General features: G+C 37.0%; 3 protein-coding genes across 4 annotated transcripts; all 3 read right to left on the bottom strand.

Moving 5' to 3' along the window:
- Positions 1–3554: 3554 nt before the first annotated feature.
- LOC311296582 (neurogranin-like) lies at positions 3555–8267 on the bottom strand. 2 transcript variants are annotated; one of them, XM_084418409.1, is made up of 3 exons: positions 8116–8267; positions 5954–6152; positions 3555–4308 (listed from the first exon to the last, which is right to left on the bottom strand). In XM_084418409.1, the coding sequence occupies exons 1-3, from the start codon at positions 8128–8130 to the stop codon at positions 4256–4258; spliced, it is 267 nt and encodes an 88-aa protein (XP_084274535.1). In that variant the 5' UTR covers positions 8131–8267; the 3' UTR covers positions 3555–4255. The 2 variants fall into 2 exon arrangements, with proteins under 2 accessions (XP_084274535.1, XP_084274536.1); XM_084418410.1 differs by having other exon boundaries at positions 3555–4305.
- Positions 8268–8577: 310 nt separating this feature from the next.
- On the bottom strand, positions 8578–13735 carry LOC311296581 (uncharacterized protein). The gene is made up of 5 exons (XM_084418408.1): positions 13578–13735; positions 13303–13373; positions 13163–13209; positions 11265–12723; positions 8578–8678 (listed from the first exon to the last, which is right to left on the bottom strand). Exons 1-5 carry the CDS (start codon positions 13729–13731, stop codon positions 8676–8678), a joined length of 1734 nt encoding a protein of 577 aa, XP_084274534.1. The 5' UTR covers positions 13732–13735; the 3' UTR covers positions 8578–8675.
- Positions 13736–19121: 5386 nt separating this feature from the next.
- Positions 19122–21658, bottom strand: LOC311297241 (uncharacterized protein). Its single transcript, XM_084419460.1, has 8 exons — positions 21539–21658; positions 21055–21378; positions 20921–20962; positions 20507–20815; positions 20286–20418; positions 20152–20195; positions 19460–19572; positions 19122–19369 (listed from the first exon to the last, which is right to left on the bottom strand). Exons 1-8 carry the CDS (start codon positions 21582–21584, stop codon positions 19229–19231), a joined length of 1152 nt encoding a protein of 383 aa, XP_084275586.1. The 5' UTR covers positions 21585–21658; the 3' UTR covers positions 19122–19228.
- Positions 21659–23677: the final 2019 nt, after the last annotated feature.

The following is a 23677-nucleotide window of genomic DNA, read 5'->3' as shown; positions in this document are numbered from 1 at the left end:
TTTATTATTCTTATTTCAGTTTGCATTTGAATAATTTTAGGGCTTCAACTTATTTTGGAAGGCAACTTTACATTTAAGATGATATTTGATCTAATATTTATAAGCCTGGTTTCACAGACAGGGCTTAGATTAAGCCAGGATTAGGCTTTAGTTCAATTAGGACATTTCAGTAGCTTTTATAAATGTGCCTTAGAAAAAAAAAAAAAACAATTCTTGAGACAAAACAATGGCAGTGACATTTTTTAAGATATATCAGTGCAAGTTGCTTTCAGTTAAAACAGCTCAAACATGCATTTTAGTCCAGGAATAGGCTTAAGTCTTGTCTGTGAAACCAGGAGATAATTTTCAGTTAAGTAAAAAAAAAAAAATATATATATATATATATATATAGATACAGTAGATTAAGCATTTATATGCGTTTGTTGCTGCATGGTAAACTTGTTATACACAGGCTCCCTCTACTGGAGGTTTGAATGTAATGCTACTGTGAAATACAAAAGAGCCACGAAAACCGAACCGTTCAAAGAGTTTTGAGATTAAAACAGATTTTTCAGATGTGGAGAGTAGTCTAATTTCAGCGTCAATCCACGACTGATATGCTATGAGATTCTACAGATGTAGCAGCCAGCCGGTGCTAATGCTAACTGAGAATGTTTCTGTGAGGCAAAACAGTAACTGGCTTTAACAATTATGCAAATCCACTCTCCTTTTTTGTGTTAAAACACACACGCACACATTTTCAAGTGTAATTCGATCTTTCACAGGCTATAAATACATAATATGTGTGTGTTGTGCAGGTTAGCTGAAAGTTTTTGGCGGTATGGCAGCTGTCAGGTCGGCGTTGTCAGCAGCAGTCTGTTGAGGGCAGGAATCATGGGACACACAGCAGCAGTCTGAGAGAGAACTGTCTTATGGCACTTTGTGTTGCCATAGGCAACCTGTAAAAATCCTGTTAGGAGACTGTAAGTCCTGGAGCCAGTGACAGAATTAATTCTGGGGAGGTTACATTGGAGCCCCATAAAGCTGAGGCCTGCGCGCGGAGGAGGGAATGTGGGCGACTGAGTTCAAGCGATCATTTCTCACTCGGGGAGGAAGAAAAGTTGAGCCACACAAAGAAATGACAATTATGGCAGGTCTTTGTTGCTGTGCGGAGGACATCTTGTCCAGTTTTTCCTCCTGCCTATCCAAGTTTAGAAATGTTAAAAGTCAGTAGCCTACGAACATTTATCGAAAGCCACTTGATTTGAGGAAATCAACTTCATTAAGTTAGGCCACACAACATAATGTAATCAGTCACTGTGAAATATTAAAGGGGAGGGGACCTATTATGCAAAATTCACTTTTACATGGTGCTTGAACATAAATGTCTGTCCCCAGTGTGTGTGCACAACCACCATATTATGGGAAAAATCCACCCACTCCTTTTTTAATCCACATAAATCATAAGCAGTGTCTCCGAATAAGCCGTTTGCAGTTTCTTTGCAATGTGACGTCACATTACACAGGTCCCACACATGATTGAGTGAGCTGTACACAGTATGCCATGTTTATCTGCTTGCCGGAGCATTAAACAGCAGCATTTAAGTAAGAAATGTATTCTCATTAAAGCTACTAAAGTTATTCAATCAAGAGCACTGAGTGATTTTCTGTTTTTCTTTTGTTGTTTTATTTACATTAACAGCATATATAAGCAGAAGGTACTGTATATTACGCCACTTTCACTTTAATACACAGATCTAATATAGGCTACACATGTGATTTCTTTACTTGCTGTTTACGTCAACGTTCACAGACATAACTGTTTATGTGAACTTTGTGTGTTTTTGACACAACCTTGTGTGTATTTGACAGTTTAAGAGCAATAAGACGTGAAAGAGAACTTAGTTTAACATCTAGCTTTCTGTGAGCGTGCTTCAGGAAACCATATATCAGAAGTTAGACTGATATGGCTTTAAAGCGCATGCAGATAATAAACTTTCATGATATTGAAGAACTGCAATGTCACATGAGCGTGACCGCGATAGAGATAATTATTCTACAATATAAATAATAATCAAAACCAAACAGATGTTTTTTTTTGTTGTTGGCAGAGTATCCAAGGCACGAGCTAAAGGCACAGCACAATTCTGGAAAGCAGGGTGGAAGCCGCAGCTCATTTGCATTTAAAGATACATGCACGAAAACAACATGTTTTTCTTTCCCACTCAAAAATGGGCATTTACAACATGGTATAATAAATAATCTATGGGGTATTTTGAGCTGAAACTTCAGACACATTCTGGGGACACCTGAGACTTATATTAGCCTACATATTGTAAAAAGGGGCATAACAGGTCCCCCTTTAAAACATTCAAAGCAAGATTTATGAAGTCACTTGTGTGTGATAAATGTCCACATCAGCTGAGACACAAGATTAACGGTGTCTTTAATTATGAAGCGCAGTACACAGTCTAATTAAGTGCAGCTCTTTATGTAATGGCTGAGTGATTAACATTGTCATGGAGAAATAGATTCACTATTTATGTTCTCAAACCTCTTAATCTTAAAGGGATTGTTCACCTTAAATTCAAATGTGGTCATTTACTCACCCTTATGTCATTTTATAACTGTATGAGTTAATTCTGTGTGACACAAAATAAGATATTTTTTCATAAACTTACAAAATAAAATAAATAATTTTTTGTTGTTGATTGAAATAAAACTAAACTGAAAATGATAAATATTAGATCAAATATAATCTTACATGTAAAGTTGCCTCCTAAACTAACTGAAATAAAATAGGTTTACACTGAAGTAGTAAAATTACTAAAACTAAAAATATGAAGAATAATAAAAATAACAGACCAAAAAATATAAGATTATTCAAAAAAAAAAAACACCCTAATATTGTATGGTTGATTCTTAAGTATAGAAATGCACAATTCGTGAGAGAAACTGACCAAATTGCATATCCACTGATTCTGATTCATTCTGACACTGATTCATTTTTAGTATTAACCTTTTTTTTTTTTTGACCTTTTTGTATTATTTTCTTACTAAAATAATGCTTTAAAGAAAATGTGTATTATAAATATTTTTGTAACTAAACATTTTATCGAGATGGCCTTTAGTCGCGAGTATAATCACAACATAGGCTACTATAGCACCATCTCACATATCTTACTGTTTACTTATTATATATATCAAATGATGTTATCAAACAATATTTCTTTGAGAGTTCTTTCGTTATAGCTTTGCTACATGCACATTTATCAGAAGATAAAAGTATACTGCAATGTTAATGTAAAGTTAATGCTATTATAGCTATAAGACTAAATGCTGATTTGCTTGGGAATGTGGCATTTTGACCTTGATAAATGACTGTCCAGGTCTCATTAGCACAGCCTTCCAGCTGTGAGCCCTCCAGCGAGATGCTCCAGCAGGACTAATGAGACTGATGTGTAGGTTCATATTTCAATTTCTGCTGTTTATATATAACTGTCTGTTTGTTATCAGACTCCTCAAAAGACTAATGATCAGCCCCTGACTGCAAATCATTTTCAATGCATGCAACACACATTTCTGAGCTTTTATTCGCTTTTCAACTGATACAGAGCTCGATGCTGATGTCAACATGCAAGGTGATCTTAGCTATCACTCATTAAGCTGTTAACTCAATTTCTATACTTCTAATGATATGCACTACCTTAAAGGAAGAATAAATCATTTTACAAATGAAAGTAAATTGAAATAAGTCGATCTAGCCATGCCATATGCTGCTTTGGAAGCTCTGATTTCAACATATTACAGGGTGCAAACCAAACAAACAGTCAACACAGTTATAAACAACCGATAACATTCCATTTCATGACAATAAACTAATTGAACTTATCGTGACATAACTTATCGTGATAGTGGCTACATGGTCAAATCAAGGCAATCATAAACATACTACCACAGAAAAGGAATATCAAGTAACAAAAAATGACAAAACTCAATCATGATGCATTATTTTAAGTCTACTTGACTGTCTGACTGAAGAAGCCTGTGTTAAATTCTCGTACAAATATCAGATATACAGTATACAGATGCCTTTTGTGGGATGCAAAATCATGCTAGAGCAGAAATTCACCCAGACTGGATAAGAAGCAGAAAATAGAGAAAGAGTTCACACATCAGACATATCCAGCCTAATTTCACTACTTTTGTCGACAAAAAAAAAAAAAAAATTCCCTGGAGAAAGCGTCCTATATGTCATCCACCTTGAGAAAGGTCTTCATTGCTCTGGACCAGATGTGGCATCTGTCTCTACTCCGTCTGTTCCCCCTGCTTGCAAAACACACACTTTTATTAGGTTTACAGTACTTGAATATTTCAGTTTGTCAACAAACAGCTGTCTAGTCAACTGTGAAGTAACAGGGTGATGATGTAACATCACTCGCTGCAATATTTTTTTTGTAGATTTCCATTACAAATATCTAAAAAAAATAAGTATCTAAAAGAATACACTCATAACTATAAAGGTTCCAAAAGAGGGGTTTACGCAGTGATGGCACAGAAGAACCATTTTCGCTTCCCCAAAGAACCTTTCAGTGAACAGATCTTAAAAGATGTTTTTCTTGTTTTGAGCATAAACTCAGTTAATTTTGAGAAGAAAGCAAGATTTAATATCGTAAGTCATTTTGCTTCTCAAGTAAATGTATCTTGATTTAAGAATGTTTAGATATCAATACTGGAAAACAAGACAAAATGATAGCTTGCCATTCATCACAAAATATATGTGACAAAGCTTTACTTATTGATTTATTTTTGCCAGAATATGAGTGGATCTTAGCCGGTCTTTTTGTCGGAGTAAAACAGAGCACAGCCTCATTTCGGCGATGCAGATGCACCTGAGGATATAAATAACACTTCCATACATAAAATGCTTAGCAACCGAGAACTGGGTTGATGTTGCTCGGGAAAGGCCTAAATTCGGCACAGAGGTGGGGTAGAGTGGAGCGGCACAGCTGAAGGAGAGATATTTGGGCCCGGCTGGAGTTTGGAAGGACACCTTCATTCTCATTGCTTGCCCCACTTTTTTCATCAAATGACCAGATTTGCTTGGTTCCTCCTCAAAGGATGACGCAGATGATGATAGTTCAGATGGAAGCTTTGGTGTGAGAATATCAACGGTCTTTCCATCAGCGCTGGCCTATTTGTTGCTTCAAATTAGAATCTCAACACATCTCTGGGGATCAACCAATCGAGAACTATTTGCATATTTACTGAGCGGAGGGAAACATTTTGTGCAGAACAAAACACATTACCCGAAAGAAAATTGAAAGGGGGATAAATCTGCACAAGGCTTTAATATTGAGTCCTGGAATTGTGGAGGCTTAAGCCACCCACAAAAGAAATTAGATTTGAAAGATCTGTCTCAACAAACTGAGATAATAGAGAATACAGAGTGACTCTGTGGACTCTATTGGCCGTCTGTAAATCGGTGAAACGGCCGCAATCTTTTAACACTCACGGAAAATGATAGATGTGCTCATTAATAATTACTTGACTAAGAAAATTATTATCCAAAGCACTCAGAGGGTAATTAAAAAGCACACTTGTGCATGTCTTATATTTACTTCGTATAAAGATATGACTCATTAAACATAACTGATGGATTTTTCATTTCATTTTTGATTTGATGTTTTTTTTTTCTTCTTTTTTTCATATGCTAGTGGTCTGGTCACAATATTTTCATCTTTTTTTATTCTAAATCTTTGGTACACATTACAGTAAAAGGGTTAACCAACATACTCTTGAACTCTCATTAAAGTTCAAAGCTCTAATTGTTTACTTCAGATCTCAAAGCCAAATTCTGCAAGGATCTGTGTGGGTTTTTATGTGTTTTGCCAAGCTGAGTTGGATCAAGATAGCTGGCGACCTCTGCACCATGTGGGATGGTGGGATGGCTCTTTGACTGTTGGGGACTGACCTGAGTCCCCTTGGCTGCCGTTGAGGGCCTCACCACTGCTGCTCACCTCCTCATTGGGCTTTTCCCCAGGTTTCATCTTCTTCCGGGTCATATGACCACGGAAGCCGGCCTGGATTTTGGCGGCCGCCTTATTGGCCTCTGGGTCATCCAATGGGATGTCCATGATGTCCTCTTCCTCTTGTGGCTGGCTGCATTCCTCCTACCAGGGATGAACAATAATTTCAGCAGGGGTGTATTGCATATTGATTTTGCTCTTTCATAATATGAATCAGAATCCACTGAGATCTTATATACCACCCTAGTGGGTTTAGCATGATGTATCTCATGCCCATCTAAGCCCCCTTGCAATGAATCACTATCCATCAGCTCTAAACTTTTTTAGGACCAGCTTCTCCTGCACATCTACAATCACCAACTGAATGATCATGTTGGATTATCAAAATAACCTTCCAGTGACCAGTTTTTAAAAGAACCATTTTTTTTCTTAATGAGAAGAACATTTTAATAATCTGAAGAACCCTCTTCCACTATAAAGCACCTTTTGTGAAACGGAAAGGGTCCATACATTTTTGTTAAACAGAAAGTTGTTCATGGAACCATACAGATGCCAACAAAGAACCTGTGAGAAACCTATTACCTGTACCTAATGAAAATAAAATGAACAGAAATGTACTAAAACCTAACCACCTTGACGCAAAGACCAACTGTGACCAGCTTCCTGCGCTCTGTGAAGCATGTAATCACACATCATTAAAGAGTGTGTGGTGGGTTGTGATGTTATTTGTCTCTTTATGTCTTCCTGAAGCTGTGAAACCACATGCTTTCTCCCACAACAACCAACATAGCATATGTAAAATGGCTCAGCAGAGGCTGGTTGGCAGTCTTTAAACAGCTTGTGTGAAGAAGATGAGCAGAAGTCCATTGTAAAACCCTGTCCACCCACTTTTGAACTAAGAATCAGCCTCTTTTCATATTAACCAAGCATTTTGCCAAAATGCTCTTACATGGCCACATGCAGAGGCGTTCCGCAATCCCCTATAAATAAGCATCTGTTCATTTTACTGCTTCCTCATGACTGTGTATGATTACCCTGGATCACCTCTAATGAAACTGTGCAGTCACAAGCCTTTCCCATGTCTATACCAGTCCGTTTAAATGATATGATGAAAGATTTGTCATATGCTTAAACAGCAAGCAGAAATTATTGAGGTCTCAGCACAAGGACCTCTTAAGCCCATGAGATCACATATTTGTTAATTGTTGACACCAATCCATGCACAATAACTAAATTAATTTTGTTTTTCACTATTATAATAATGGCACTAATGCCACTTTCTGTCTAAACAGGATAAAACTTTGCATGCTTAAATAGGATTAATAAACTTTTGTGACAATTGGCAGTTAGCCTCATTAAAGGCTGCTGAAAGCTGATTGGCAGCAGATGACAGACACATTTTAAAATATGCAAATGTAGTCACTCACGAGTCACGACCAAACATGGCATACAAAACAAGAAAAATTATACATACATTTAGCCTACTAAAATTCATTAAAATGACTTACTCTATTATGAGATTATAGCCACACCCTACGTTCTTTACTAGCTTTAGGCAACCATGTTTAATTGAAAGTTCAACATAGTTTTGATTAATATTGGTGATACGACTACTTTTTTTTTATGGCAAATCCAATAGAGCCGTTGGAAATAAAATAAATTGAAATAAATAAATATGGATAGCTATAGCGCCACCATAATAATAACAAAACAGAGAAAATTTGGGATCTTTTGAACCCTAATAGCTAAAGCATAAAACTGTATAGAGCTATTCATATGCTTATAGCCTACTTTTCAAGGCATGAAATGTAAACGGTTAAAAAATGTGAAATGATAATGAGCACAAAATATGCATAAAGACATAAACCCACAAAACCGTTCATAAATTTACTGGACATGAAATTTACCGCCATTGAATAAAGTTCCAAAACAAACAAGTCTCTGCAAAATAAGTTTAACGTTACTATTTCCAAAACAAGCACGGAAAAGGTTAAAGGATGTTTCAATGTACCACTCATTCATTATCAAACTGGTTCAGTTTTAAAAAAAGGATGTTTAATATTTATTAAATACTTTTAAAAAAAGAAAGAAAGTTGTCAGTACTTACGACATGACAATCCATGACGCGCAATTACAGACGCTGATAAACGTGTTTTCGTCTCGTGCAAGTGCAACAGAGCGTAAACCTCCTCACAGGGCAAAATACCTTGGTCGAATACTCCTCTCCTCCAACTATCCTTATAATTTGTCTTTTAGGGTGGGAGGAAAGAGAGAGAGAGAGAGAGAGAGAGAGAGAGAGATAACGCGTGCGCGCGCTAGAGAGCGAGAGAGCGCGCGAGCATCATCATTTTGACACCACTGACAGGTCGGTCTTTACTCATTGCAAATATTTTGTTTAATGTTTACGTTTACAGCGCCATTATTCTCACTTTCCTGTAACCTGCTACCAAAAGGATCAGAGATTCTTGGTTTAGCCTTGCAGTGGAGAAAAATGAGATAGAAAAGGGACACACCATGGTCTACACCAATTTTATTACATTACTTCTAACATGCACAGTCCAAAATATTGCTGAGGGCTATCATCATAAACTGAGAAAATGCTAGAAGCAGCCCCTCCACATCTCAGTCAGTCCCACACAGTCCGTGCCTCCTCCACCCTGTGGCAATTTACTGTAGAGTAAGACAAACAGACAGTAAATCCATTGCCCTTTATTTCTCTAGAACAGTGCTCCATCTCCTGCCTCCTACCCTACCAAGATTAAAGAGAGAACATGCAGCTCTGCGCTGTAATGGTATCACTTCTCTTTTCTTGGCATCTGTTGGATGTGTAAGGCTGGGAGCTAATAAAGTCGGTTCACAGAGCATGGAAGTGTTAAAACAGAGTTTCCTAGAAGAAGATGAGGTGACTTTACAGTCGTGCCAGAGATTGATGATAGCCATGAATATTGTTCCTGAAAATAGAAACTACATGATTCCCTTGCCCCTCCTACAGCATATAAAGTCATTGGACAAGAGTTGATATAGGTCAGGTTAGATGACCTACATTGGAGTGAGCGGAAGAGAGCGTTGCTTTAGTGCGTGTCTCTAATTAACCCCTACAGAACTTGAAACATTGCACTTCGGACCGAGGATTGAAAAGTGAAGCAGCTAATTGGGTGCATACAGTATTATGTTTCTTTGGAAACATATCACACAACTCCAAAATCTAGATCAGTTTCTCCCTCAGATAACTGGTCGGTAAAATGTTTCCATGGAAACACCACCAAATCTGTCTCCTTCGAACCCCTTTAAATAAGCATATGGATTTTGTTCTGACCTCTTGGTAAAAGATCTAAACTCCTTTTTGAACATCTCTTTATGAAATGTTGCAAACATTTCTTTAAGTTTATGCATAGTGTTTATATGATGTATGATGTATGTATAGTTTGAGCTTTTTTTTTTACTCTTGCGGTCTTGTACTCACCAGCTGGACTATTTCAGGACATCTTCAATCACTGTTCTCCAGAGAGGAACAGAGCCATGCTGTTGATCAGACATGTCCTTGAAGATTTTATTTTTACTTATTAACTTGGGACAATAAAAGGAACAGTCTGCATCCAAGTTAAGGATGACGTAGGACTGTTTGATTGTGGCAAAAATCATAATCATGATTATTTTGGTAAATATTAAAGGAATAGGCCTAGTTCACCAAAAAATGAAATTTATCCCATACTTTATTCACTCTCAAGCGCTCCTAGGTGTATATGCCTTTCTTCTTTCAGCCAAACACTATCTGAGGTATATTATAGCATTGTAATGGCATTGAATAGCGCATCCATCCATCCATCATAAAAGTAATCCAAGCCTTTGCCGAAAAACAGTGATTATAGTTTATAAAGATTTAAATATGGATATTTTTCTTACAAAAACCCATTGCTTCACTTCAGAAGGCATTTATTAACCCGCTGGAATAGTATGGATGGATGGATGTATGCGCTTTTTGGAGCCTTAAGATCATGTTGATTTAACACTATTACTCAGTGATTGAAACAACCTGCATTTATTGGAAAAAAAGTTTTAATTGTATTATTTAAGTCTTATTGAGAGTGGCTTTCCTCAAACTTTAAATCTAGAAAAACAGAAAAACAGAAGAAAAAAAATGTAAAAATGAAATAAAATAATGAATAAAATAAAAATAAATTAGATAAAAATAAACAAGATCATTGTTGTTGGAGTGCACTTCCACAGCCTACTGAAAACTACTAAACATTTAGGGAGGAGCGAAAGCACACAGCTGTAAATCAAAGGGGTGTGCTGGATTTATTAAACAAGACAGATCGAGAGCATCATTGCAAAATGGAATGTGGCACAATAATGCACAATAATGTTGTATCTCTCAGATGTTTTACGCCAAAAAACGTAATTCAAAATAAAGTATAATTATTCGGCCAACCTTAGGATGAGGCTTCTATCACAACATAAAATATAAATTATGCAGAGGCGGACAGAGTACACAGCTTCATTACTTGAGTAAAAGTACAGATACTGCTAAATTTTACTCAAGTACAAGTAAAAGTACTACAGTCAGATGTCTACTTAAGTAAAAGTACTGAAGTACTTGTTTTTAAAAGTACTTGAGTATCAAGAGTACAAGAGTACATTTTCTAAATATTGCATTACTACTGCCACAGTGCTTACATTGGTAAACACAGCAAACACTTGAAGCGAAAACTATCATTAACTTGTTCAGAAAATTGAAATAGTCTGGCGAGGTGGGGCCACGGGTTGGCACATTCCCGGGATGGACCTTCATCCATTGTTTCGTCCATGGTTTCATCTCTTATCTAAATCTGACCATGGAGTTGACTTTGGCAGAAAGCTGAAGGTGATTGCTGATAGGCTGTCCCAATCAGTGGCGCCTGCACAATCCAATCACGTTTGAGAGGGAAACAACAAATTGAGGGTTTCCGAGAATTTTCTTTTTTCCTTTTTAAAATTTTTTTTTTAGAAGAAGCAACGGGTACTCACGGTTATGGATAGAAATGTAGTGGAGTAAAGAGTAAAGAGTACAATATTTGCCTCTCAAATGTACTTGAGTAAAGTCATGAGTACTCCCCAAAAATGATACTCGAGTAAAGTACAGATCCCTCAAAATTGTACTTAAGTACTGTACTCAAGTAAATGTACTCCGTTACTGTCCGGCTCTGAAATTATGCAACCCATTTTTTTTTTTTTTATCAAATGGGAAGGGAGTAAAAGAAAATAAAAAAAACGTACCTTTGGTTCACTGCTGTCAGTATTCTCCAGGTTCTCACTTTCAAGTGTTGATTCCTGGCTTTTATCTCTTTGCTCCTCCAACTGATCATCCTGATCTGCATCATTCTCAGTCTGTTCTTGTAACTCTGTAGGATGTTCTTCACCGATAACCTCCGTTTCTCTCTCTAAAGGCCTGGGCTCAGCTTCTTCAGCTTTCTTTGGTTCAGTATCATGGGTTCCATCCTCCTCCTCATCCTCAGTTTTCACCATATTTTGCTGAGGTATGTTTGAAATGTCTGGATCCATCTCTTCAGCATCACAGCCATCATTGTCAAGATCACTCCCTTCATTTACATTCTCTGTGTTTAGATCTTTCTCAGAAGCTTCCATTACATCAGTGTTTAAAATTTCATTGCTCGTCATATCCTCTGTTACTTCCGATTCACTGTTGTTTAGTTGGGAAACTGGCTTTGGGGTTTCTAAAAGGTCTTCCTCAATTGCATCAATATATTTAGATGCACTCTGTTCATCAGGAACCTGATGGTCAGCTTCATCTAGAACATCTATGACTTCACTTTTACTGTCATTTGTTTCATCACCGTAGTCAATATATGCGTCTTTCATTTCCATCAGTGATTTACTATTGATATCAGATGTGGAATCAGCTACATCTTCTACAAAGTCATTGGTGCTGCTGTACTCATGATTGGTCTCTTCCTGATCTTCATTGTCTGGTAAGTCATCATTTTCTTCAATATGTTCCTCTGATTCCTGCCCTGCTTCAGCTGCACTTTCAGTAACATCTTTTTCAAGTGTACTTTTTGATGAATCCTCTACATAAACCTGCTCAGTGCTCTTTTTCTCAGAGTCAGTGTCTTCTAATAAAGTATCAACCATTTCTGAGACTCCCTGTTCAGCATCTTCAATATGGCCACCATCATCATCATCATCATCAGACATTTCATTTGGTGGTTTGCCTACATCTTGCTCAATATGTGAAGGGGTTTCAACAAAAGATTCATCTTGTGATTCCGACTGTTCTCCATTCGGAGGCGATGGATTTGGACTTCCCAGGACTCTGTTGGCCTCAGTAGATTCAGATGGGTGGCTTATCTCTTCAGCACAGACATCCACATTTGCTAGACCAGGTGTAGGCTCAAGTTCGGATCCGCAGATATCAATACCTGCAGCTTCTTTTGCGACCTCTTCATCTTTCATTAGGCCTACCTCTGATGTTTGTTCTGGAATACCGCTGGGGTCCTTCAGCTCTTGAGCACATATATCAACATCTGCTGTTCCCACATAGGGAATATCTGCAGCAGGTTTGTGTTCCCTCTCACTGGATTCCTCATCGAGCTTCTTTTCTAACTCATATTTTTGCTTTACTTCAGTGTCCTCTGAATTATTCGTGTTGGGGTCTTTTAATGCAGAACGTTGGGTTTCATTGTTTCCAAAAGTTTCAGAACGGCCAGTGTTGTTTCTGAAAATTGACATGTAAGAAGGTAATTTTATATGCAACAGTGATTAATAATACAAGTAAATAAAAGCACAAACAAGTACAACAGGAGTAATAAATGAATCCTTATGTACAACCCAGATGCATATCTGTGCTCTGACACTACAATCAATCGTCCGAAAGCCGCCCTCGGCTTGATCAAATGATCGAAGCCCTGCCTCAGAGATGGAGAGCCACCCGCAGAGCTTCATCCTGCTATAAAATATTTTAAACCTGCTGCACTGCAAGAATGTACAACCAGAATAAAGGAAATCAAACCAAAACTACAAGTTTTACTGTCTAAATTTTCATCTAAAATCTCACTCTGTCTTCACTTAAGTCTGTCTTCATTTCGTTTCTTCTCTCATCTGGATAACTGTTAGGGAGAGTGAAAGAGTGAAATCACATTTTCTCATCCACACACCTTGTATTTATTTGAGGTAAAATGGAGTTTCCTTGTATTGATGTGCCCTGTTTTGAGAGGAACATACAACACATGCATGTTAGAAGGAATAACAGTAAAATAATCTAAAGGTTCATTGTTTTGTCCTATTTTTTAGATACCTTAAACGAGTGATTATTGTAGAACCTATCTTCCATCTTTGCACCCCACTCTGCTGGATCGAGGCCACTTTCTGGAACAAAACACATTCATTATGTTCAAGCATGCATTGACTATATAGATTTAATAAAAGTAGCCATTGCAAACAAAATTATTTCTGCCTAGGACAAAGACATACTGTGTAAGCCAGCAATGACTAACTCATACTGTATATGAGTAACTCATATATTATCAAACACTATTAAACATCAGGATCAAAGGAAACCATCTCAGTCACCTTCTCTGGCTTTAAGAAGCTCTGCGAAGTAGAGAGCAGCAAAGGTAGGGATGTCTCCAGGCTGGTCTCTCAACACTTCTCTGGCCAGACCCTCCAATAAATTCCCAAAACCTTTAGGGATCCGCAGGTTTGTGTTGGAGAAGGGAACAGACATCTTGTACAGCACCTCAAGTCTGATTAATAAGTAAAAAAAAAAAATAGGGAAAAGACACATTCATTAACCATTAATGTTGTTGACAGGCTAATTTACTATTAATTTCCCACAAAATAATGTAATACAATTATTTAGTTTAATTTCATCAAGATGTTTAGTTTTACTGCATAACATACACATATTGGCACTGACATATTTGTGCTGAAAGTCATCAAGATGAAAGACAAACAGGCGGGTTTTTTATCAGTAAAATGAACGACATATTCTAACAATTGTTCTGTCAAACCCACATTTTCTTGTTTGGTTAAATCGATAGTCACAATAATTATATATTTAATAATTTTGCAAGGTGGACTGGCGTGATGTATCTTACCAGTTAAAACGAGCTGAATGTTGTCAACCGTTGCTATGCAACGGCAACCAACACGTGGTTCCAACTACCGAAAGCGGAGAGGGTCAAAACGATTCAGATTCAAGAAACCTGCCCTGCGTCCCAATGTGCATACTATCCACCCTATCTGCCCTAAATAGTATTGACAATTACTAATGTCACATACTATTTAGGATGGATAGTATGCACATTGGGACGCAGGCTTAGTATTTAAACCTAGTATTCATGTTAAAAATGTCAGTAATATTAGTAGTAAACCAATATAGATATTTAAACACGCCATATACAATTTTAGCAATAAAATACAACAACAACTATACAAAACCACAGAAACATTCATTTATTTATTGCCAAACATTAAACAAACCATTAAAAAGCTTTCAGTAGAATTTAAGAATCGAATTGCTGGGTATTCGGTAGCATTAATGTAACAGCTAGGTGATTCTACTCAGGTCACTTCCCCTTTTGGGGGAAACATTTCCCCTCACAATATTTCAGCTATGTGCCTCATATTTTCTGTCTGCTCTTGCATGCTCGATTCGCGAATCGCGAGTCAATTAAATGTTCTTAACTTCTAAAGCGATTCACAATTCAGTCTGAATCATTCAAACAGTTCCCAACACCGTTAGAAGCGGTTTCTTATAAAGAACAAAAACAAAGGTTGAAGTTGATATTTCCCAAAAATCAATTAAAACCAAAACTGCAAATGCATTCTGTCGTTCATCGATGAAGTTCATGAAATTCAACACCTGGCAGCGTTTGCAGCAACGCATACTGCAGGTAAAGACATTTTCCAATACAATAGCTAACAGTACAGTTAATATGCTAATGTTTTTGACCATATCTCAAACACCTTTCATTGTCCTAACCCCGCTGAATGTGTGAACGAATTCAAAGGCATTTCTAAGTTTTCTAACCTTTCCTTCATCGGTAATAACGTTAGTAGGGCACAGTTCCCTGCAACAAGGCTACCCATAGGGTGTAGGATGGTTTGGGGCACGTTACCCCTGGAATTCACAATTTATTTTTTTGTAGCCTACTATTGGGGGAAAAAAACAGATTTGTGTAATTGGAATTTAAACTATAAATTACTTTAACCATTCTTTTGAAGTCACCATGAAATCAAAATTATATATATATATATATATATATAAATGATGGTATATGTTAGTATTTATTAAACATGACTTATCTGTGCACATCATTAGTATTATTTTTTTAATTCATGTGTCTTGTCTTGTCTTGTCTTCTCTGATGATGTGTTTACTGGCATGAGGGCGAACCACAACCATAATTAAGTCCCGCCCAAGCGGCAAGCCGGCAACCTCCCTGGGTGCTTCTCAATATCCCTCCTCGTCTCCTCTCTCCTCCGTCCTCCATCCTATGACCCGGAAACCGATCGATCACAGCCATCTTGAAGGACATCTCAATTCTCTAATTGCACCGCGAGGAGGCGAGGATCAAGGAGTGAGGAGGCTTCTTGAGGAGTCAAAAGCGAGGATACATGATGGGTGTATCCTATGCGGAAGAGTTTTATTGACTAAAACATGATATAAATATAACAATATAAATTCTCCTCCCCCTTCACATCGGTCACAATAATTTTGATTTATACTTTACCTTTGCAGTTTATAAACCACACATCTCACATGTTTCAACAGGGTATCTTGCTTTATTAATATTTATTATGAATTTCTTAAATAAACAAACTTCAACAACATAAGGGCAGATCCTTTGAGCGCTGCTGATGACGCGGTGAAGTGACGCTCGAGTGATCAAGTATTCCAATGTATTAAAAAAAGCTTTCATTCGATCCCTCCGTCTTCGCGTCTTTTCCTTGCAGCCTTTCCTCGCATCCTACAGGGGGTGGAGCTGAGACGCGAGGAAAGGGAACGAGGATGCACAAATAAGAATTGAGAAGCACCCCCTGTCTCTCTCTTGAAACCAACACGGAAGTGAATTAAACGGCAATTCATCAACTGGCCGCTTGAGGCTGGCTGCAAAAGTGAGTCAAATCTGCGTCAAATCCCCCATGTTGAAATGCCCAACTTTACAGCAGAAAAAAACATGTTTACAGCCTGGAGCAAAAAGTGGCTTTGGTCTATACAGCTAATTTTGCCCCTCGTGAGGGGGGTGAATTTTTTTATAACTCATTCGTTTAAATTATATTATGCCTTAAATTTCTGCATAGTTAAGGGTGTGTCCACTTTTGAGTGACAGGTGGATTCCCGCTGCTGTGGTCATTAGTCATCATTAGCCGTTTGTCTGCTGTCTGTTAGCCGTCACATTACCTCAGCTCATTGTCTGACTGTAAAAATAAATAAATTCGGGAGTGACGCGCTGCCAAGATGGAGACGGTCGGCCACGCCCACTTTAGGCTTCAAAAACGGTCTTCAGAAACCTACGGGTGACGTCACGGACACTACGTCCATATTTTTTTTACCGTCTATGGTTCCGCCCTACATTTTTTCTTGTTCAAGAAGCTGTTTTACTTGTGTCACAATCGGTGGGGTGAATTAAGGCTATCGCAACTTCCATTTCATTTCGCCTTAAAGTCATATAGATCTTCCTGGTCAAAAAAGGCAAAGATGCCAACAAAGCAAAAAAAAATTACAAAGTTACAAACTACGGTGACGGATTGCTGCCACATACATATTATTTTTTCCCCTCAATTATGTTGTAATAACGAGATCTTATGTCGTTAAAACGACATATTTTCTCGTAATAACGAGATCTTATGTCGTTAAAATTACATATTTTTCTCGGAATAACGAGATCTTATGTCGTTTTAACGACACCTTTTCTCGTAATAACTAGATGCTATGTCCTTAAAACGACAAATTTTCTTGGCCTTATAAGGACATGTGTAGTCATGTACAAAATATGCCTTTATGCCTTGGTTACCCGTAAGCCAATCACATAACGTTTGGTTAAGAAGTGTGTTATGTGCCGACTCAGCCGCATTGAACTTCAACTGTAAACACATGTATGATGCGAAAACAAAACCATCGAGCGAAATACCGGACTGAACATGGCTGTGAACGACTTTTGCAGATTATGTGAAGTAAAAACTACGCATCCACGGTACAATCAGCGTCTACGTCACGGCTCTCAGCCCGCCCTCTGTTCGTTGATTGGCCGGCTGTTTTGAGGCCGGATGAAAATTGAAAGACAGGTCAATATCTCAGACTGAGTACAGAAGCGAACTGAAATTGAGTGGAAGTATCAAAGTCTGACGTAGTCAGGCTACTTCTGTAGGCCTACTTAAGTAAAAATCGGTCTTTACAACTTTTACTTGTAATGGAGTAATATTTGACCAGTAGTATCTGTACTTTCACTCAAGTAAGGAAGTTGTGTACTTTGTCCACCTCTGATTTTTCTAGACTAGTAGTCATTCATTTAAGCAATTAGGACTAATCGCACGTTAATATTCAATCCTGGGTGCATATAGGCTATATTCCGTGCTCAAGTGCATGCATAAAACTTGCCGCAAAGCACCAGCAAAAGTAGGCTAATGATGAATAAGAATAAATGTGTCTGAAAAAATAACGAAGCATTTTAATTGTTTATTAATAAACTAGTGTTTTCTAAATCAGTGTAGTATATCCCCCATTTAGCATTTTATGTTTTGAGGTTGATTTTTAATTAGTCAGATGTTAGACAATTATATTGTTTTTTTTAAATATTGTTTATCCTTATTATTATTTAATGGGGCTATCAGTAAATTAGATTAATTATAATCAACACCTGCAAGTGTACACTTTGAAGAGTAAAAATGACAGAAGGTTACATTAATTCAACTTTATTAAAACTAACTGCATATATGGTAATCAAATTGCACTTCCAAAATTCATACATTTGTGAAAAAAGAAAAAAACTAAATAAATGAATATATAAATGTATTTTAAGTATAATAAATAAAACATAAAAAGCAAAGATCAGAACATTTAATGAACAAAACCGGATCTGTACATGGCAGACAGTAGTCGAAAGCCGGACGATAAAGTTCGGTAACCGGAATCAGTCCAGGAAAGCAAAGAAACGGATGAGACTAAATAGCAGACAAATGAAATGAAAAACTAAACAGTGCAAGCGAGGCTGCATTAGTCACATTAGAAAATGAAGTTTAGGTCGTGTTTGAATAATTACGTATCTTATTTAGCTGAGGTAAATAAAACGCAATACTCATGTATCCTTGCTCGATGAAGAACAAGACAACACAATGAGCCAAACGGGCGGTTGAAATTCAAAAGGCTGATTTTCGCGCTTCAGGGCAGTGACGAGTACATATGCAGTGGTTGTCAAGACACCGTTGGCACAACCTTAAGCAATGGCCCTGAATGGTGGTTTAATGTCAACATTGTGACACCGCTGTAACAACCTTCACCACACAACGTATTTATAGCAACCTTTTGGCCATGTTGATAAAACGTTGTTAGAAGGTTGGCTACGTTGTGCCAACGTTCTGTGTTTGCTGGGGGAACATTTGTCGTTTTAACGACATAACATCTCGTTATTACGAGAAAAAGATGTTGTTTTAAAGACATAACATCTCGTTATTACGAGAAAAGTTTTCGTTAAAACGACATAACATCTCGTTATTACGAGAAAAAGATGTCGTTTTAACGACATAACATCTGGTTATTACGAGAAAAGTTTTCGTTAAAACGACATAACATCGCGTTATTACGAGAAAATTTGTCGTTAAAACGACATAACATCGCGTTATTACGAGAAAAATATTTCGTTTTAACAACATTAGATCTCGTTATTACGAGAAAATATGTCGTTTTAACGACATAACATCTCGTTATTACGAGAAAATATGCCGTTTTAACGACATAACATCTCGTTATTACGACATAATTAATGGAAAAATAATATGTATGTGGCAGCAATGCGTCACCGTACAAAACAAATGTAATACAAAAATAATTTCCTTCAAGAATATAAAAGCATGCTTTGAAATGCATGAAACACAAATAAGTTTACACAAGCATTCAAAGCTTAATAGGTTTTAATTGCAGTTAACATCAATTGTGAAGACAGCTATTCAAGATTTTCACATTTTGTCTTCTTTATTAGAGATGCAGTGTTTTGAAGTAACTAACTAAGAGCCTCAGAGGAGTAGGTAATTACAGCATATTCAGACGTTGTGCTTAATTTTCTAGTGACCTCTTTAGAGTGGATGTGCAGTCTGTCAGCTGAAGCATGCAGTAGTCCTGCTCTGGCCTCATCTCTCCATCTCTGCAAAACACATTCACACTGTCACTCATCAGGTCCCATGCACCATGCAATTATACATAATTGTATTTATTTATAATATATTTTTGTCACCGGTCTTTGGTTTTTTGAGCTCTGGGTAAAGGTGTCAGATAGATCCGGATTGCTGGATCCCCTCACAGAGATCACAATATCAGCGTAAGGGACTTCATGATCACTCTGGCTGTCTGGGAATAAAAAAAGAAGTTAACTTTAGAATCATACTGCCGTTCAAACTTTCTCCAGATGAGTGTAAGTTTGGGGTTGGTAAGATTTTATGTTTATGAAAGAAGTCAATTCTGCTCACCAAGGCTGCATTTATTCGAACAAAAATAAAGTCATATTGTGAAATATTATTACAATTTAAAACAACTGTTTCTATTTAAATATATATTTTAAAATGTAATTTATTCCTGTGATGGAAAGATTCAGCATCATTACTCCAGTCTTCAGTCTCACATGATCCTTCAGAAATTATTAGAATATGATGATTTGGTGCCCAAGAAACATTCTTTATTGTTATCAATGTTGAATACAGTTGTTAAACTGATTTTTCAGGATTCTTTGATGAATTGAAAATCAGAAAAGCATTTATTTTTATCTTTCTTTACTGTAACTTTTGATCATTTTAATGCATCCTTGCTGAATAAAAGTATTCATTTATAAAGCTTATATAACATTTTTGAATGGTAGTGTTGTGTATGTATGTGTGTACATTATATATGTGTATTTTATTTATTTATTAATGTTTATAAATTGAGAGAGACCTTGAGCAATTGGCCTCATCACCACAGCATTTCTAGATGGATCCCTGCAAGAGACCAGATACTGCTGGTTAAAGAGATTTGATATGTTTTGCTACTTCGTAAAGATTAATTTTACATATGCAATTGTGCATTACCTTTCATGGACCATGTTAGTGGAATCCATTATCTTACACCCTCTTCTGTAGCACAGATACACCAGATGGGCCGTCAGGACAACCACTGCAGACACTGCAAAAGCTGCGAAGACCTTGGCCCAGGTGAATCCATCTGTATGGCAAAATGCTGACTTGATGGACTGTATTGTATGTGAATCTGAAAATGTGTTGATATATTTTTGGAAGTGTAAAACACTCACCTATTGTGTTAACCTCTATATCCACAGTGAAAGCCTGGTGTGTGCAAGTCCCTTTAGATTGGCACCTGTATCGTCCACCATCCTCTCCTTTGATTTCACTCCACTGGATTACACTGTCATTTTTTGGGGTCAAAGGGAGGGTGCTGTTTTCTCTGACCCACTGGACCTCACAGTGTTTGATGTCAATGGCAACACAGTGAAGTATGAGTGAGGCTCCTGCCATCACTTCGATAGTGGAAAAGGATGTAAGTACTTCATCTGACTCTGCCTGACCCCTATACGACTTTACTCTCAAAGATGGACCCAGATCTAGACCAGAAAGACACAAGGACACAAAAATAATATAAACCAATAGTCTTAAAAATAGCACAGTAAGTAGAACTATCCTTACAGATACACAACTTACAGACTCACCAGCTAGTCCTTTAGGAGGTGTTACTTGTTCTTTGGATTCATCTATATGAAGCATAAATGCACATAAAGTGAGAAAAGGCCTGGGATGAATTCATTCATGTTATTCATAAACGATAAACTCAAACGCATCTTACCGATAACTTGCAGCGTTACCAGAAGCTCTGTTTTCAAAGGAATGCCCGGTTTGTCGTTCTCTTCAGAAAAGCAAGAATAGTTATATCGCGTTTGCTCCATAATTAGATGAGCTGTGTATATGCTCTCAGTGCACACGTCTCCTAATTTTAACGTTTTATGAACCTTCCAGTGGCACTTGCTACATACTGGAGTTTCTTCCCATTTCCAGTAACCACGAGCGAATCCACTGGAACAGTTGTAGGTACAATTTAAAGTAACCGGTTCGTGGAGTCTTGCATTCTTAATTTCACGCTGGATTTCAGAATTCGTACTTCTTACAGCATCTGTGAAGAGCCATAAAGTTAACAGCAACTAGAAATTACACTTATATTAGTATTTAAGTGAATATATAAGAATTTAAGGAAATATCTGATTTACCACATTAGATATAGATAATTTAATCATTATCATAAAAATAATATATAGCATTTCCAGTGACATTACCTTGGAATCCTAATTGTAAAAGCAGCATCACAGGAATCAGAAACATATTTTGGCATTCATTCAAGATACTTGTTCATATATTGCATGTGCTTGCATCTGCATGTGTAAATGATAATTCGTATATAGCATATGTGAAAAACAAAGGGAAGCTCCTCCCCATAGGTTGGGCTTAATTTACTGCCTCCGAAAATGTGGTTAACTGAGGTGTTGGTGCATCATGATGCATGACAAGATGTCATTGGTCTTTTGCAGCTTGATTTGCATGGCACTGTGGTTTTGGTTGATCATTTAACAAAAAAATATGTACACTATTTATGTAATAGACATTGTAAATAAATTAATATAGGGTATGTCTTAAGGAATTTGGATGTCAATCAAATGGAGCGGTTCAATGGTTTTGATTCATGATGATGTTATTCTCAGATGTTGTTTTTACCTAATTAACATTTTCCACGGATCTAAACAATTTAAATGGAAATCGCGTGAATGATGTTTAAAGAAGTTCACAGCCTGACTCTTGATAACATCCATTTGAATGAATCAAAGTGACTTTCTCAGCAGTTTGATTAATTTATCACCCGATTGCTGCTGTAAACTGGATCACATTCAAGCTTTGCAGTGGAAACTGGAGGTTAATACAGTTTGCAGCTGCAGAGGTTTGAAGCTCCATTTCAACGTAAAGGAACAGGAAACATTGTGCCTTCGCATTACCACAAAAACCTACAATCTATTTTAACATTTACAGCACTGGATGCTATTTTACATGTATATGTTCCTTTTTAAGGTGTTATTTTAAAAAAAGAAAAGAAATTCAAATGTGCACTGTAACAGTGGGTGGGTGAATATTATGAAGAAATGTTAAGGTCAAATTTAAAACTTAATCAAAATTCCAAGAGTTAAGAAATTATAGTCTATTTTAGAGGTTTTTTTTTATTGTTACATTCACTTTCAATTGTCAGTACCATAGTGTAAAAATGTTGCAAATGATCACTTCTTTTTATCCTTTCTTTTTAAATTCATTTTGGGGAGAATGTCTATTCAAATGTAAGTGCATGTAGGCATAAACTATTTATTATCCTAACATTAAGAAATCGGAAGGTAAATAAGATCCTGTACAGTCCATGGTTTAAAAAACAGACTGATATTCTAGACAGTAAAGTTCACAGTTCTGCCCAATGAGTGTATCACTGGCTTCTGACTGGAATTGAGTTACATGGCTTGAATTTCACTTTCAATTATTGAGGTGTTCCTATTCACTGATAGACTTAAAGGGGCTATAGAGCGACTGAGGACAGAAGTCCGCTGCGATGTAACGGGGAGCTTAAAAATGATCGGCATGAACCGATATTTTATTTTATTTATCTTCTGCGTGACATGGAGTGGCTTCAGACAAAGATGGAATGTATTTGTATCAGGTAGGCATCATCAGCATGAGATGAAATTAGTGATACAGACTAGTGTGTAAAAGAAATGAAACATGCTTACTGATTAAGCATTGAAAAGCGTTAAGAGTGTGGATATATATTGATAACTGATGCAGTTAGTAATTCTTTTTTTAATATCTTTATGATACAGGAGCTGACATGAGGCCTGAGAGTTCAGATTGTGTAATCTGCTGTAATCAGACTCAAATATCATGTCCGGAGGGAACCTATTTTTCATCAGGGATCTGCCTTGAGTGTCCTGCAGGGCAGTTGTAAGTGTAATTTTCGTTTTATAGAAGAATTTGTGTAATTGCATTAAACCTTAAAAAAACATGAACTTTTTTTTTTTTTTTTTGGCATTTCAGCTGTCCTGGAAATGTGTCTGCACCCAGAAAATGCCCCACTGGCATGTTTAACCCTTATACTGGGAAAAGCAGTATCCAGGACTGCCAGGTATCCTATAATTGTATCTATTTTTTATTTATGCGGTATATATACTCTACCTTATGGGGACAAAATGTCCCCACAAAGATGGCAATATTTAAAATCCTTGTCCTTGTGGGGAAATTGTTTTGTCCCTATGAGGAAACCAACTCATACTAAGTGATGTTTTTTGAAAATCTAAAAATCCAGAAAGTTTTCTGTGATGGTTAGGGGATAGATTATACAGTTTTTACAATAAAAAAATCATTATGTCTATGGAATGTCCCCATAA

The sequence above is a fragment of the Rutilus rutilus genome, assembly GCF_951802725.1.
Source record: "Rutilus rutilus genome assembly, chromosome: 9".
NCBI lineage: Eukaryota > Metazoa > Chordata > Actinopteri > Cypriniformes > Leuciscidae > Rutilus > Rutilus rutilus.
This window is presented reverse-complemented; position numbering and strand designations above follow the sequence as displayed.

What these genes read in the sequence shown, in the direction of transcription:
- LOC311296582 (XM_084418409.1), bottom strand. An exon ending in CGGCAGCCAAGGGGACTCAG is followed by an intron (nt 4,309 to 5,953) that starts GTCAGTCCCCAA and finishes GTGTTTTGCAAG; the next exon opens with CAGGGGGAACAGACGGAGTA.
- LOC311296581 (XM_084418408.1), bottom strand. Translation starts at nt 13,731, where the DNA reads ATGTCTGTTCCCTTCTCCAACACAAACCTGCGGATCCCTAAAGGTTTT. An exon ending in ACAATAATCACTCGTTTAAG is followed by an intron (nt 13,210 to 13,302) that starts GTATCTAAAAAA and finishes CTCTCAAAACAG; the next exon opens with GGCACATCAATACAAGGAAA. An exon ending in TTACCTCAAATAAATACAAG is followed by an intron (nt 12,724 to 13,162) that starts GTGTGTGGATGA and finishes GTCAATTTTCAG; the next exon opens with AAACAACACTGGCCGTTCTG.
- LOC311297241 (XM_084419460.1), bottom strand. Translation starts at nt 21,584, where the DNA reads ATGTTTCTGATTCCTGTGATGCTGCTTTTACAATTAGGATTCCAAG. An exon ending in ACTAACATGGTCCATGAAAG is followed by an intron (nt 20,196 to 20,285) that starts GTAATGCACAAT and finishes GGTCTCTTGCAG; the next exon opens with GGATCCATCTAGAAATGCTG. An exon ending in GCTCAAAAAACCAAAGACCG is followed by an intron (nt 19,370 to 19,459) that starts GTGACAAAAATA and finishes TGTGTTTTGCAG; the next exon opens with AGATGGAGAGATGAGGCCAG.